Consider the following 15,911-nt stretch of genomic DNA (forward strand, 5'->3'; position numbering starts at 1 on the left):
ATTTGATCACCTGAATCCAATACTGTTTAATGGGAATGTATAAAAAAACACTGCTGTAATTAACACTCTCCTCCTGCAATGTGACCAAGTGGATGGTAAAAAAAAAAGGTGCTAGATGTCTTTCAAAGGTAAGTGGAAATTTAAAAATAACCATTGAACATGCTAAAAACAGTGAAAAGAAAAGTTTGGACTGAAGAAGAAGAAGAAAAAAAGACTCAAGTCATACAAAGGCTAGGCTGAAGTTTGCAAAAGACCACTGGAATTGGACTGTAGCGGACTGCAGTAAGCTAATCTTTTCTGATGAGTCCAATTTTCAGCTCCAGGTCCTGTCCTGGTTGGGCGGAGACCTGAAGAGGCTTAAAACCCACAGTGTCCTGCACCAACTGTAAGATATGGAGGAGGGTCAGTGATGATCTGGGGGTGCTTCAGCAAGGAAATTGGACAGATTTGTCTTCGTGAAGGCCGCATGAATCAAACCAGGATTGTTCTAGAAGAATTTGCTTCCCTCTTCTAAGTCAATGTTTCCCAACTCAGAGGATTGGAATTTCCAACAGGACAATGCAGCATTCCATACATCCAGAGAAATCAGAGTCTGGATGGAGGATCACCATATTAAGACCCTGTCATGGCCAGCCCAATCTCCAGATTTAAACCCTATTGAAAAGCTCTGGAATGTCAAGAAGAGGACGATGGATCGTCAGAAACCATCAAGCAAAGCTGAGCTGTTTGCTTTGTAGCGAAAAGAGTGGTATAAATTTACCAGCAATGTGAAAACCGTGGAGATCATGCCAAAGCGCACCAAAGCTGTAATTGCAAATCGGCGTTATTCCACCAAATACTGATCTCATAATGTTATTTAGCCAAAGCATTAACACAAATTTGTTTACAAAATGATTTGGATTTTGTTTTATTCGAGTTATGCAAATACTGCATGATCTTGCGTTATTTTGATGTGTTGCCATTTCCTCTAAATAGACACGACAGTTATATTTAGAATTTAGGAGAAATATTGTCAGCAGTTCACAAAAAATTCAACAAAACTGTTAATCTCACGAAAACATGCACCTGTAAGGAAAAAAACAAACTGAGTATTTTGCAGTGGTCTGGTTTTTTTTTCAGAGCTGCATATATTTTCTAAATATATAATATAAATATAAATACACACACATCAGGCATAACCTTATTTTTTATTTAGAAGTAAATATCACTGATTATCTCCATCATGGCACCTGTTAGTGTGTGGATATATTTATTAGGCAGCTTTGTTCTCAAAAGTGACGTGTTAGAAGCAGGAAAAATGGGCAAGTGTAAGAATTTGGGTTTGACTACGGACAAATTGTGACGTCTAGACGACTGGGTCTGAGCATCGCCAAAACTGCAGCTCTTGTGGGATGTTCCTGGTCTGCAGTGGTCAGTATCTATTAGAAGAGCTCGAGGAAGGAACAGTGGTAAACCTGCGACAGGGTGATGGGCGGCGGAGGCTCATTGATGCACGTGTTGAGCGAAGGCTGGTTCGTGTGGTCCGATCCAACAGACGAGCTCCTGTAGCTCAAACTGCTGAAGATGTTTACATTTACATTTGTGGCATTTAGCAGACGCCCTTATCCAGAGCGACGTACAAAAGTGTTTTGAGTCTCTAGTAATGAATAAATCTAATTCGAATTCTACAAACTTGGAAAGTACAGAGCCTTGTGGGACACCAGTGGTGAGTCTGCACGGGGCAGATGTGGATCCCCTCCATGTTACCTGGTATGAGCGACCTGGTAACATGGAGGGGATCCACATCTGCCCCGTGCAGACTCACCACTGGTGTCCCACAAGGCTCTGTACTTGGTCCCCTCCTTTTCTCCCACTATACCCACTCCAATGGTGAAGTCATATCCTCACATGGGTTTTCTTATCACTGCTATGCAGATGACACTCAACTCATCTTTTGTTTACCTCCATCAGATACCACAGCCTCCGTTCGGATCTCAGCATGCTTGTCAGACATATCTTTGTTCATGCTGTTCATGCTGTTCATGCTCAAAGTGTCAGAATCGTTTTGGCGCCAAAAGGAGGACCAACACAATATTAGGCAGGTGGTCATAATGTTATGCCTGGTCAGATCATTTTTTATATTTAATATATAAATATACGCACACTAAAACACACAGACGCCCACACACGCGCACTGCATAACTCTATACATATACAACTAATCCAGCTCTCTCCTTCTTTACTTGACAGAAATAAAAAAAAAACCTCCGACTGCAGTTTGAAATTGTCACGTGACAAACAGCCTACAGGGGGAAAAAAAACAAAAAGAAAAACAAAAAGAAAAAAAAAAAAAAAAAAAACACGAGCCTCGTTGCTGAGCAAAACAATTCTGCATCTACCTCAGATATTTGTGTGCCATTCTTCTCTTGCTTATAACCATGTTCTTTGTGTGTGTTTTGTTGTTTTTTTCTCTTCTAACCACTACAAGTATAAAAAAGGCACTCATGCACTTCCTGGCATCGCTGTAAAAAAAAAAAAAAAAAAAAGAAAAAAAAAAGCCCTGTAACAGAACATGTTTACTGAAACAGCAGAGGAATGTCACATCCTTTTTAAGATTGGCAGAGCACTAGCGAGCGAGCAGGCGGGCGGGCGGTCAGGATGCTAAGCATGGGAACTTGTTTAACAGCATCTTCTCGCTTCACAGCTTTTCGGAGGCCTGCGAGGGGGACCAGAAGTGACTCCGATGGTAAAATGTGTGAAAGCAGCTACCCGTTTGCTGCTGAGGCTGTCAGAGCAGAGCCGCAAGGGTTAAGCATGGGCTGCAACTTTTAATTATCTAATATCATCTTCCATTTAACCTCGAAACCGTTTAAAGCGGTTGTGTGTGCGGGCGTGTGAGAAAACGTGACATGATCCTGCAGATGCGATGTACCTGAGCCTTTGTGTTTAGGGCTGGTAGAGGCAAAGGGGTCACTGCTCGAGAAGTGATGAGACTATAAAGAGAGAGAGTGAAGGGAAAAGAATGAATCACATGACCGAGTGCACTTGTTATTACTGCATTAAGATGTTAAAAGGTCAGGTCAATACCCACCTGCTATGAAGACATTGCTTTGCACGTACATTATTTAACAACAAAATCCAAGCAATGAGTCAGAGATTGCAAAGCAACGATTACATACATCAGGGGGCCTCAGTCTACAGCCCGCCCACACGTTTTCTTGAAACGGCTCTCCGAACAATGCCAAAGAGACATACTTTAAAAATTGTATTTTAAATATAGGTTTTACTCCTACTTTCAAACTAAACACTTCCCTTCGTTATTAAAGTAGCCTAATTATATGTTCGATTCACCCACCGGCCAACATTAATATAACAAATGTTTTGATTTCATAAGCAATAAATATTAAAAAAAAAATCATTATGGTAGCGCACTGTTAATGCGATTGCTGTACGGTGCAGAAACAAAAATGTGTGAAAACAAATAAATATTAAAAAAAATAATAAATTATATATATATATATATATATATATATATATATATATATATATATATATATATATATATATATATATATATATATATATATATATAATTTAATCATGCCAAATAGCATGAAATAATGAAATCTACACAAGTATGTCTCAAATATACATCAATTATTTAAATTTAAAAAAGAAAATCAAAAAATGAAAAGATTTATGCCGAGAGTAAAATTTCCATAGGCTTTTCAACACTTATTTCCTGCCACAGTATTAAAAGGAGGTTTGTGCAATACTGAAGTTTCCCTGATTACAATTGACCATTAATCCAAATCCTGAATATCATCCAGAAACGGATAAAAAAAGATTTTTTTTAAAAACCCTTATAGTGACGAGAGAGGGTTAAGATTAAGGGTTGAGGTTTGGAACTGCTTATTGGCAGAGGCAATTACAAAAACTCAGAGAGATACTAGAAGTTTCAATGATGTTTACAGGCACGTTATTTTCTTCCTGCTTAGATTAGTTTTAGTTTTCCGCAATGCAAACTGTTACGATTAACTACTAAGTGTCCGAAGTAGGTTTATATATCATTCATAAAATTAATTTTATCCAATTGGACTAAACTAGAAGCTACACACCTAAACTGCATAAATATAAATGCAAAAACAGAAAGAGAAAATACTAATTAACTGTATAATTATATGGATTTTACCATTCAAAAAAACAAAGCATACGTTCAAACTCAATTACATTTATATTTTTAATAGAAATTTATATTTATAATTAATATTATAATAAAAGTAGAAATCACTCAGAAATAATGCCAGTGTAAGAACAATTAAACAGCCATCACACAAGTCTAATCTGACCCTCAAATAACATATTGTGTATCAGGAAGCGTTTTATTCTCCAAAAACAGATATTTTGGTTCATTGTATTTCTACAGCTTTCTCCAGCCGCTCCGTTACCTTCACTGGAAGGTAGCACTTTTACTGAAAGGGTCTGAGCTGGTGAAGGGATCAGCCTTGGTCGGCCTCTTAAAGAAATCTTCTGAAGTGGTCTTGAACGGGTCTGTCTCTTTAAACGGATCTGCGCCGAACGGATCTGTGTGAGGGCAGAGAGGAAAGATTTCATAAAGAGACACAGTGTCGGACATTTATCCTTCAACTACCACAGATTCTGTTTCATCTCTATAGAAATGTAGATGAAGATATGAGACAATATGTTCAATTCTACTGTACTGTAAACTCAACAACAATTTGAAATTACTTATGTTTTATTTACTACTTGAAGTAAATAATACAATAATAAAATAGTTTTTCAAACATTTTTGTGTAATTTATTAGTACAAACTCTCCCATTAGGGGTCGCCACAGCGGACCATCCGTCTCCATTACCCCCTCCCTGTCCTCTACATCTGCCTCTTTCACACCAACTACCTGCATGTTCCCTCACCACATCCATAAACCTCCTCCTTGACCTTCCTCTTTTCCTCCTTCCTGGTGGCTCCATCCTCAACATTCTCCTACTGATATACCCCATGTCCCTCCTCTGCACATGTCCAAACCATCTCAATCTCTAACTAAAATGAAATAACACTATACTAATAAAAATAAATACATTTTTATTATTTATTTATTTCTGTTTTATCTTTTCTAATTATATATATCCCTTAAAAAAAATGTAAGTAAGAATGAAAGAATAATAATTTATGGGTGGCAAATTTTTATTTCCTAAAACTATATATGCAATATTCTAAATGGCACCAAATTGTAACTGCTTTAATACAAAATACACAAATGTGTATGGACGTGTCAAGCACACAAAAACATGATCATGATGAGTAGGACGTGTGGCTTTACATGGTTACACGACATACAGCTGTTATCACTTAGGGTGTACAAACTTTTGTTGAAAGCTATTTAGACAATAATGGCTGTATGTTGAGTTATTTTCGGAGGACAGTAAATCTGTACTGCTGCACAAACTGCACATTGACTACTGTAAAATATATCACAGTTTCATTTCTATAGTCGTGTCCCTTGAGAAGATATAATATAATGGTTGCTGAAATGTGAGGGGTGTACTTACTTTTGTCATATCTATATCTATATCTATCTATATATATATATATATATATATATATATATATATATATATATATATATACATACATACACACACACACACACACACACACACACACACACACATATATATATATATATATATATATATTATATATATATATATATATATATATATATATATATATATATATATATATATATATATATATATATATATATATATATATATATATATATATATATATATATATATATATATATATATATATATATATATATATATATATATATATATATATATATATATATAATTTTATTTATTTTATATTTTTTGGGTTTTTTATTATGCTTAAAATTTTATTGGTTTGAAAATATTTTATTATATATTTAATAAAATTGTATTATAGCATGTTATTCATTTTATCATTGAATGTTATGTATTTTGTCTTAGCATGTCCAATGTTTTATTCGTTTTTGTTAATGCTTCTATGTATCTATAATTTTTTATTATTTTTGCCAATATGTTAGTTGTAGATTAAATTGTGCGTGAGCTTGGAATGAGCAGGTTCCCAATAATAATAATAAAAAATACAAAAGTACATGCTTGCCATTAGGTTGCATGTTTACTGAAATATAAATGACCCCATGCTGCTGTCGCGTCTCAATTAGTCTTAAAGAAATGCACCTCTAATTTAACTGTTTAATGCGCTGCTCCGGAATGAACGCAGACATATAAAACTGTATAACTGTAAAAAAGCATCGACTCTGCTGTAAACTTCGCCGTGTGCACGTACATTTGTTACGCAACCTGGTTACGCTGCCACACCTTTAAAAAGAAGCCTGATGGACACTTTCCGAATGACCTCGATTTAGTATGAGAGTTGGAGAACTGAAAGCTGAATATGAGAAAGAGAGAAGTGTGCCACTGCAACCCTGCGTGATGATGCAATCCATGCAAATCTCGGAGCAAAACCCAGAGCTGTTTCCCAGCATGCATTAGGACACGGTGGATACCTGTTACTGTGGGAGGCTGCTTGGCGAAAGGATCGTTCTGGAAGGGATCACCTACACGACCAAAGTGAACGCAAAGAGAAAGAAAAAAATAATAAGGAGGAGGAATTCATACCCCAGCACATGCCAGACCTCAAACAGCAGTCACATGATGCCTCGCATTCAAGTAAAGAAAACAAACATTTCAGCCTGGAGTCAAGCCTTCAGCTGAGAGACAGACTGTGTGTGTGTGTGTGTGTGTGTGCGTGCGTGCGTGTGTGCGTGCGTGTGTGTGTGCGTGTGTGTGTGTTTCTTAAAGTGTAGGGTGAGGGCTTATTTCAACAAGTGTGCAAGAGGATGAGACGAAAGAGGGAGAGAAACAGAAACCAGAGATGTATAAAAAAGTAGAGGAAAACACAAAGAGAAACAAAACAGCGAGAGACAGGAGAGCAACAGAAAAGAACAAAAAAAAAAAGAGAGAGAGAGAGAGAGAGAGAGAGAGAGAGAGAGAGGAGATGCAGACAGGAGAAAGAGAGCAAGAGAGAGAGACAGACAGACAAACAGACATGCAGAGGGTGAGGGAGAGAGAGAGAGAGATGCAGACAGGAGAAAGAGAGCAAGAGAGAGAGAGAGACAGACAGACAAACAGACATGCAGAGACTGAGGGGAGAGAGAGAGAGAGAGAGAGAGAGAGGAGAGATTGAGTGGGGAAAGAGAGAGAGAGAGAGAGAGAGAGAGAGAGAGAGAGAGAGAGAGAGAGAGATTGAGTAGGGGAGAAAGAGAGAAAGACAGAGAGACGGAGAGATTGAGTGGGGAAAGAGAGAGATTGAGTGGGGAGAAAGAGAGAGAGAGAGAGAGAGATTGAGTGGGGAAAGAGAGAGAGAGCGATTGAGTGGGGAGAGAGAGAGAGAGAGAGAGAGAGAGAGAGAGAGAGAGAGAGAGAGAGAGATTGAGTGGGGAAAGAGAGAGATTGAGTGGGGAGAGAGAGAGAGAGAGAGAGAGAGAGAGAGAGAGATAGATAGATAGATAGATAGATAGATAGATAGATAGATAGATAGATAGATAGATAGATAGATAGATAGATAGATAGATAGATAGATAGATCAGAACCTTTAAAAGGGTCGGATTTGAAAGGGTCTTCTGACTGAAAGGGGTCTGTGTGCATCTCCTGAGAGTTTGTGATGAACACACTGGACTTCACTTTGAAGGGATCATCCTGCACGGACACACACATGAAGAGAGAGAGAGAGAGAGAGAGAGAGAGAGAGAGAGAGAGAGAGAGAGAGAGAGAGAGATTAAACCCAGAAGACTAGACAGGGTTGTACAGTGCACATCATCGCACTATAATGAGAAATATCAGGAAAAACAATGGAGGAAACATTATGAAGGTTTCACCATGACCCCGAAGCCCCCGTTCTCCTTGTCAGGAAACCCCTCGCTCATGTCGGCCAGGTTGGTCATGCTGCCTCCGTGTGTGCCATTTAGAGCGCTGCTGTACTGCTCGATGCTTTTGCTGATCTCATGCTGATTGTCCTGGATCTGAGAGAGCTTGCTACGAGCCTACAGTGCAAAACACGCACACACAAACACACACAAACCCAGCATTACACATAAAAATATAGAAAACACAATAAACACACCAAGAACACTTATTTGTGCATTTTGTTGGCTCATTTAAATATATAATAAACCGGTGTGGCATTTCACATTGTATTCTTTTCAACCATGAACATTCCTGATGCCTGCGTATGAACTCATCGCCCTCTGGTGGACTGCACTACAACATGCAACACCTACATGCAGGGGTGCCAATTTTATTTTATATTTTTTCATAAATCAGCACGATTATAAACGTGATTAATTTAATGCAACGGTTCAACAAACAAGAAGTTAATATTAAAAGACTTGCGTTTTTGGCACCACATTGCCTGCTTTTGCTTGATTTCACCAACAAAAAATAATTCCAAACAAATCCACAGCACTGTTTTAGGTCTCTGAGTGACATGATGGCGTCTTGTTCCTGAAAGATTCACTCGTTTAAATGATTCTGTTCATTCGCTATGACTCACTTTTTAACAGTGACTTACTGTTGGCGCTTTTAATTTTAGTGACACCTTAAAAATCTTTTTAAAAATCTTAGATTACAAGAATAAAGTCGTAGCACTACGAGAATAAATTGTAATTATGAGAATAAAGTCGTAGCACAATAAGAGTAAAGTTGTAATTACGAGAATAAAGTTGAAATTACGAGAATAAAGTCATAGAACTATGAGAATAAAGTTGATATTACGAGAATAAAGTCGTAGCACTACGAGAATAAATTGTAATTATGAGAATAAAGTCGTAGAACTATGAGAATAAAGTTGATATTACGAGAATAAGGTCATAGCACAATGAGAGTAAAGTTGTAATTACGAGAATAAAGTCGTAGCACTACGAGAATAAATTAAAATTACGAGAATAAAGTTGTAGAACTATGAGAATAAAGTTGAAATTACGAGAATAAAGTCGTAGCACAATAAGAGTAAAGTTGTAATTACGAGAATAAAGTTGAAATTACGAGAATAAAGTCGTAGAACTATGAGAATAAAGTTGATATTACGAGAATAAAGTCATAGCACAATGAGTGGAAAAGTTGAAATGACGAGAATAAATTCGAAATTACGAGAATAAAGTCGTAGCACAATGAGAATAAAGTTGAAATTACGAGCATAAAGTCGTAGCACTACGAGATTTTAAGGTGACAAACGGCATCCTAGTATATAAAAAGGTTTTAGGTTTAAAATCTGAAAACATAATTTATGCATTTGTAACTGTAGGTTAAAACGTTACATGTCCCTCTGAGCAGCATGAAACAGTGTAAATACACAAAACACCACTTTAGATGCTGCTTCTGTTTCCTCTGCATTGCGTACATGCATTTTTTCTTATTATTCTAATTGACTGATTAAACCTGAGACTCAAAAGATGATGCAAACTATTAGGGGAAAAATAGCTTTATAAAAGAAAAGAAAAAAAATATGTTTTTGTTTCTCTAAAAAATCAATTAAACCTTGTAGGAAATAATGATTTATATGATTTCACTGCTGTGAACTGACCACCACACAGAATATCACAAGGAGTCTGCAGTGGTCCTTAAGGTTCCAGCACAATAACACACTCAGCAAAATATCATTATCGATAAAACCCCAAAATATCGAGTTTTCTGTCAACATCGCACACTCCTACCAGGGAGTCGAATCTATTTCAGCTCCACAGCCGGTACCTGGTTGATCTCATCCTGCGTTGCCTTCAGAGACTTGATGATGGTCTCGAGCTGGATCTTGCCAGCCTGCAGGCTCTGCTCCAGCTGGCCCTCCTCCTGCTGGAGCCGGCTCAGGTCCGCTTTAGCCCGGCTCAGCTCCTCCTCCTGGTTCAGCAGGTCCGACTCCTGAGAATGGATCTGACTCTGGAGGGATGAGATCTGAGCCCACACACACACACACACACACACACACACACACACACACACACACACACACACACACACACACTTCACAATCAGAATAATCTTCCAATGTCAGAGAGATCAAAAAAAGCTGAAACCTTGTGACAAAGTTGCTTCACCATTTGCGACTCCTCCTGGCACTTGTGTCGCACTTCATTGAGCATGTCCTCCAGCTTGGCTTTCTGTTGGTCCATCTCGTCCAGTCTGTCCTGAGAGTCCTGCTTCTGAGCCTCCAGCTCCTGCAGGCTGCATGTTTCTCTGTCCAGATCGTTCTGCATTTCCTGCGTGTTAAAACCCAAAATAAAAACTAAGCTATTATTGCACTTTAATCAGTGCCTCGTGTCCTCAATTAGTACATCAAGGCACAAATATTACAACAGTTAATAGATAAACATGATGGTTATTGGTCTATGAATTGGTCGAAATATTCGTCAAAATTCATTTACTTTCGTACAAAAAGCACTACTTCTTCAATCAAGTCACATTATTTTAAAAAACAAGGTAAAAAGGAGAACATTTTATTGTTCTTTTATTGCCATTTCAGCATTAGTGGCTATTTTTATAGCAGGATTATGGTAGGTATATATATATATATATATATATATACACACACAGTACAGACCAAAAGTTTGGACACACCTTCTCATTCAAAGAATTTTCTTTATTTTCATGACTATGAAAATTGTAGTCACACACTGAAGGCATCAAGGGCTATTTGACCAAGAAGGAGAGTGATGGGGTGCTGCGCCAGATGACCTGGCCTCCACAGTCACCGGACCTGAACCCAATCGAGATGGTTTAGGGGTGAGCTGGACCGCAGAGTGAAGGCAAAAGGGCCAACAAGTGCCAAGCATCTCTCGGGGAACTCCTTCAAGACTGTTGGAAGACCATTTCAGGTGACTACCTCTTGAAGCTCCTCAAGAGAATGCCAAGAGTGTGCAAAGCAGTAATCTAAGCAAAAGGTGGCTACTTTGAAGAACCTAGAATATGACATTTTTCAGTTGTTTCACACTTTTTTGTTATGTATATAATTCCATATATAATTCCACACGTGTTAATTCATAGTTTTGATGCCTTCAGTGTGAATCTACAATTTTCATAGTCATGAAAATAAAGAAAACTCTTTGAATGAGAAGGTGTGTCCAAACTTTTGGTCTGTACTGTATATATATATATATATATATATATATATATATATATATATATATATATATATATATATATATATATAATGTAAAGAGTAATGCACATCACATTCTGAATCCATACACACCTGAACCTCAGTAGTTTTGTGTCTGATGGCTTCCTCCGCCTCCCTGATATCTTGCTCCAGTGTGTATTTCTCCCTGGTAGCACAAAAAAGGACAAAAGTCATGTAAAAAATAAAAAATTCATAAAAAAAGAAGAGAGAGTAGGAGAAGCAGAAAAAAAAAGTGTGAAATTCAAAGCCAACGAGCAGAAAGAGGAAGAGGTTTACCTGAGCATGTGCCAGTGAGTGAAAGCGAATGTGCTATGGCAGCATGATTCCATAAAACATTAAAAGTAAAGAGTAAAGACGTGGCAGAGGGGAGAAGGAACTCCTTCACAGCTCGCTGCTGTTTTACATCCAGCATGATCGCTTTATTTGATCTACAGAGCATCAGGGACACTCTCACTGGGAGCTTGAGGAGGAGGATGCTGAGACGCAGAGGACACAAGTAGGCTTTGCTTTTAATGGAGGCAAAGATTTTTTACAGATAAAACCACCATAAAACAATATATAAAAGAAGCTTTGTTGAATTTGAATGGGGAAGATTTAGCTCATTGGTTTACTGATTGAAAAGTCATTGCCTTTTCTGCCACTGGGGCCCCTGAGCAAGGCCCTTAGCCCTTTCTGTATCATGGTTGATTCCTAACTTCCTAACAAGCCGGGATATGCAAAGAAAATAATATCACTGTCCTGAAATTTATATACAAGTAAACACCTCTTCCCTCTTCCTTTAAATCTAATGCAGGGATTTCCATACTTTTTGGAGTTGTTGTTTTTTTACCCCGAGCCTTTACCACCTGTGTTTACCACCGGTGTTCCGGATCAGACACTCACATGTGAGGAGAGCGTGATCTTTGGCACACTGACTTACTAAATCCGGTGCTCCCTGTGACTGTGCGTGCAGCCTTGTGCTGTGTTGCAAAACCGGCCTTGAGAATTGTTTATACCGTCACGGATGCTTAACGTGGGTACAGTTGTGTTTTAATTTGGCGAAAACAAATTAAAATTTGATATTTTTAATTCATACGATACATTGTATGGACAAACGTATTGGGACACCAGACTTTTTCAGCCACATGTGGTGCTTCTTCGAACTGTTACCGCAACGTTGGAAGAGATGCAGTAGCATGAAATTTCCCCTTCACTTGAACTAGGAGACCCAAACCTGTTCCGGCATGACAATGAAGATAAGCTTTACATGGGTTGAAGAGGAAGATCTTTAGAGCTCTGACCTCAACCCTACTGAATATCTTTGGGATAAAATCAATGTAGATAAAACACCCTCGTGGCTGAATGTCAGGGTTTCTGCAGGTTTCACAGAGTCAAATGTAAGAATTTATAAGACAATTAAGAATGAAATGTGAGATCCCATAGCTGTTATTGGAGTCACTCCAAAAACAGAAAGCTGATTGGCTGTTTAATGTTGGTCTCATTTGTACAGCGAATTATATTTGGACGAGCGAAAGAAACCACGGAAACTAACAAAGAGGAGCGTCTATTTGTAGCGTTACATGAACATCAAAAAATTAAGACGTGTTATTATATATTCAAATTATTTCAAATTTCCATTTTTTCTTTTTTTAAGACCTAAAATTTAGTTTTTGTAATGTAACAAATCCCTGCGATCTGGTGGAACATCTTGCCAGAAGAGTGGCTCATTAAAACAGCGGAATGGAGCGTTAAAAAAAAAAAAAAAAAAAAAAAACAGGTCAGGCGTCCGCCATCTTTTTTTTTTACATATAGTGCATATAAATACAACAAAAGAGGAGATTCGAACTTTCTCTCACGATCGTATTTTGTAAATAAAGCGACCCCTGAGTGTGGGAATCCAAGCATGTGTGTTCTCCGTTGCCTGCATCCATCTGATCAGCAGATTGGTGGAAATGGTGCACTTGAGTATTTTTGAACTGAGGGTTGGATCACGATTTCATAGTCATGACCATTTCACATGAAAGTGTTTAAAGCGCTTTGTAAGGGATTTGGGGATTCTACAGGATGCAGGTGTCTCATAACGGGAACATACCTCTGCAGCTGAGCGATTTCCTGACTCAGATCATCCAGCTCTTTGATTCCTGTAAATTCGCCAGAACCCACAGAGCTGGAGCTGTCCTACAAAGGCACACACACACATACACACTTAGCCTTACACTCTCCATAATTAAGGTTTACACTACAGCACCAAGCAAGCAGGAGGCCAAGACACCACACAATAAACCACCAGGACATGAGAAGAGAACAGACGAGGTGCTTAGGTTTCACCTTCATGGTTTCTACAACACACATCACCACTCGGAGCACAAATGCTTTTTAACACAGCAGTGCTTTTCACATACCCAGGAGTTGTACATTATTGTCTGATATTAGAATCGCACACATCAGCAGCATTCAATGTGAAAAAGAAAAACGCCTGATCAGCAGAATTTTTTTTTTCCTTTTCGTTTCTATAAAACCATCTACGACCATCACTGTATCGGGACAATTCTGAACACTGGCGTGCTGAATTCTGATTGGTCAAAAGGTATTAGATTTAAAACAGCAGCTCTGACATCACAGGCTCAGATCAGGGTATAATTTCTACAGTTTATAACATAGAGAGTAAACAAAAAATAAATAATTGATCTGACAGCATTTTCTGGAGGGAACCGTTTTACTTAATGTTTTACGAAAGGAGTCTCGGACGTCGACTGTTTGGAACAAGAAAGCCAAGTTTTTCCTGACAGTTTCACGACAGTTTACTGTTTTCTCATTCAAATAATCAAGAATGTCATCAAGTCATCAAGAATGAACTTTAATCTAAATCAGAGCTGCCGAATTTTTTCCTACAAAGGGCCAAAAATCAAACTTGATCGAGGCGAAATATAATAAATGGTACGTTCTCCCAAACGTTACATTCAAATTCATGTATCATTTCATAATCTCAAAAAAATTAACAGTAAACATTACTTCGTAATCTTAACTAATGCGGTTCTATTTTTAAAGTTCTAGTGCAACTAGAAACATCCGCTGTGTCGAGCAGTTTCTCCGAAAAGACACACCTTCTTGTAATCGCGAGAGCAGACGGGACACGGTCCTGAATTGGTAATGACCCCCAAAATCCCTTTTCTCGGAATCACCACTCAAATACAAGGCTTTACAGTGAACGCTCGTCACGCACCGCGCCACTGCTCCGTTGTAGTGAAAGGCAGGGGGGATGGCGTCTCATCTACTCCATGACAGACCATATCAAAGGTCACCTTTGATCCACAGGCCCCATTTTGGGCATCTCTGAATTCCAAAAGATTCTGTCACAGCATGTTTTTCATGATTGAAAAATGTTGATGATGTAATGTGTGTTTAGCTTTTAAAGTTTTAAAATTTGGTGTGTTTTTATTCTCACCATGTCTTGGCTGATTGTCTACTTTCCCAGGAAAGACATTTCATTTTCTTTGATGTTTTTTACCTCTAACTAACTGACTGCCAGTAACACCAGCAGCATGGACTCACTCTGCGCATTTCAGACATGGCTACCATCTCCGAGCCCACAGGAGCCATGTACCCCGACATGTTCTGCCAAAGAAAAATAAAGATCCATATCATCAGTACAGTCAACTTCAAATTTAAAGTTTAAAAAAGAAACAGCAAAAAGTTATTTATCGTGTCTAAAAGTTATCCATTTATTTTACAAACAATTCAGTTTATTTACTCACAGGGGTCCCTCTCTCAGATGGAGGGATCATGTCAGGGGTCAGGGTCTGGGGAGGATCCACTCCTTTGGTCACTTTCAGCTGAATGAAGTACATGGCCAGGGCGAACTGCTCGCGTGTCAGCTTGCCAATCTGCCGCGTGTCTGACAAAGCCCTGGATAGAGAACGGGGTGGAAGTTGCACGATGCAAAGATGCACGGTACAATTACAAGATGGTATCCAAAAGTTTCACGACGAATGGTGCTATTCTGACCTTCGTTGCCACGTCTGCCTTTTCAGCACGAAAAGCAAGTCAGATCGAAGAGCACCCACCCTACTCGCCAGATATGTCTGGTTTTGTAACACACCAACAGATGGCAGCACATAGCTGCATGAACAGTCACAGGGAGCACCGACCTTTATAAGTCATTGTGCCAAAAGACATTGCCCTGCTATTCCAACCACGTGCGTTACCACGTCTGCTAATCTGACCACGTGCGTTACCACATTTGCTGTTCTGACCATGTGATTTACTACATCTGATATACTGACCAAGTGCTTTACCACGGCTGTTATGCTGACCAAGTGCTTTACCACGTCAGCTATTCTTACCCGACCCTGTCACAGTGCTCTCCTCACACCTGAGTTTTGACTGTTTTGAAAGTGTGTAAACGTAGATTTTAAAAAAAAGTACTCTACAGAGCAAGTCTCGAAACTTTTTGATTCCACCTCGTAGCATTTACCCCCTACCCTGCATCTTCAGCTCCCGAAAATGCTCACCTGTTGCCAGAACAATCACTTGTCGTCCACACCCCTTCAGCTCCCCAAAACTTTCATCTACCCTAAACCTCTGCTTCTTCATGTCCCCTTAACTTCCCAAAGCCCTACTTGGCCACACCCCTTTGCTTAGTCACCAGCTCTCTGAAACACCTACATACCTGCTCAGCTCTTTTAGGTGTCCACATAGTTGGATC

The 15,911-nt window shown here is 38.8% G+C and overlaps 1 protein-coding gene across 1 annotated transcript in view; it reads right to left on the reverse strand.

The window, feature by feature from the left end:
- LOC124391104 (epidermal growth factor receptor substrate 15-like 1) overlaps window positions 1-15,911 on the reverse strand; it is a 32,341-nt gene that overhangs the window by 206 nt on the left and 16,224 nt on the right. Inside the window, exons 11-21 of the mRNA XM_046857453.1 lie at window positions 14,962-15,112; window positions 14,759-14,821; window positions 13,299-13,384; window positions 11,300-11,372; window positions 10,146-10,307; window positions 9,805-10,002; window positions 7,935-8,099; window positions 7,650-7,755; window positions 6,564-6,614; window positions 4,428-4,563; window positions 2,912-2,972 (exon numbers count right to left, since the gene is read on the reverse strand). Of these exons, the coding sequence (XP_046713409.1) occupies window positions 4,430-4,563; window positions 6,564-6,614; window positions 7,650-7,755; window positions 7,935-8,099; window positions 9,805-10,002; window positions 10,146-10,307; window positions 11,300-11,372; window positions 13,299-13,384; window positions 14,759-14,821; window positions 14,962-15,112 (1,189 nt within the window). The 3' untranslated portion in view covers window positions 2,912-2,972; window positions 4,428-4,429. The remainder of the gene's footprint in view (window positions 1-2,911; window positions 2,973-4,427; window positions 4,564-6,563; window positions 6,615-7,649; window positions 7,756-7,934; window positions 8,100-9,804; window positions 10,003-10,145; window positions 10,308-11,299; window positions 11,373-13,298; window positions 13,385-14,758; window positions 14,822-14,961; window positions 15,113-15,911) is intronic.

Source organism: Silurus meridionalis, chromosome 9, assembly GCF_014805685.1.
Source record: "Silurus meridionalis isolate SWU-2019-XX chromosome 9, ASM1480568v1, whole genome shotgun sequence".
Taxonomy (NCBI): domain Eukaryota; kingdom Metazoa; phylum Chordata; class Actinopteri; order Siluriformes; family Siluridae; genus Silurus; species Silurus meridionalis.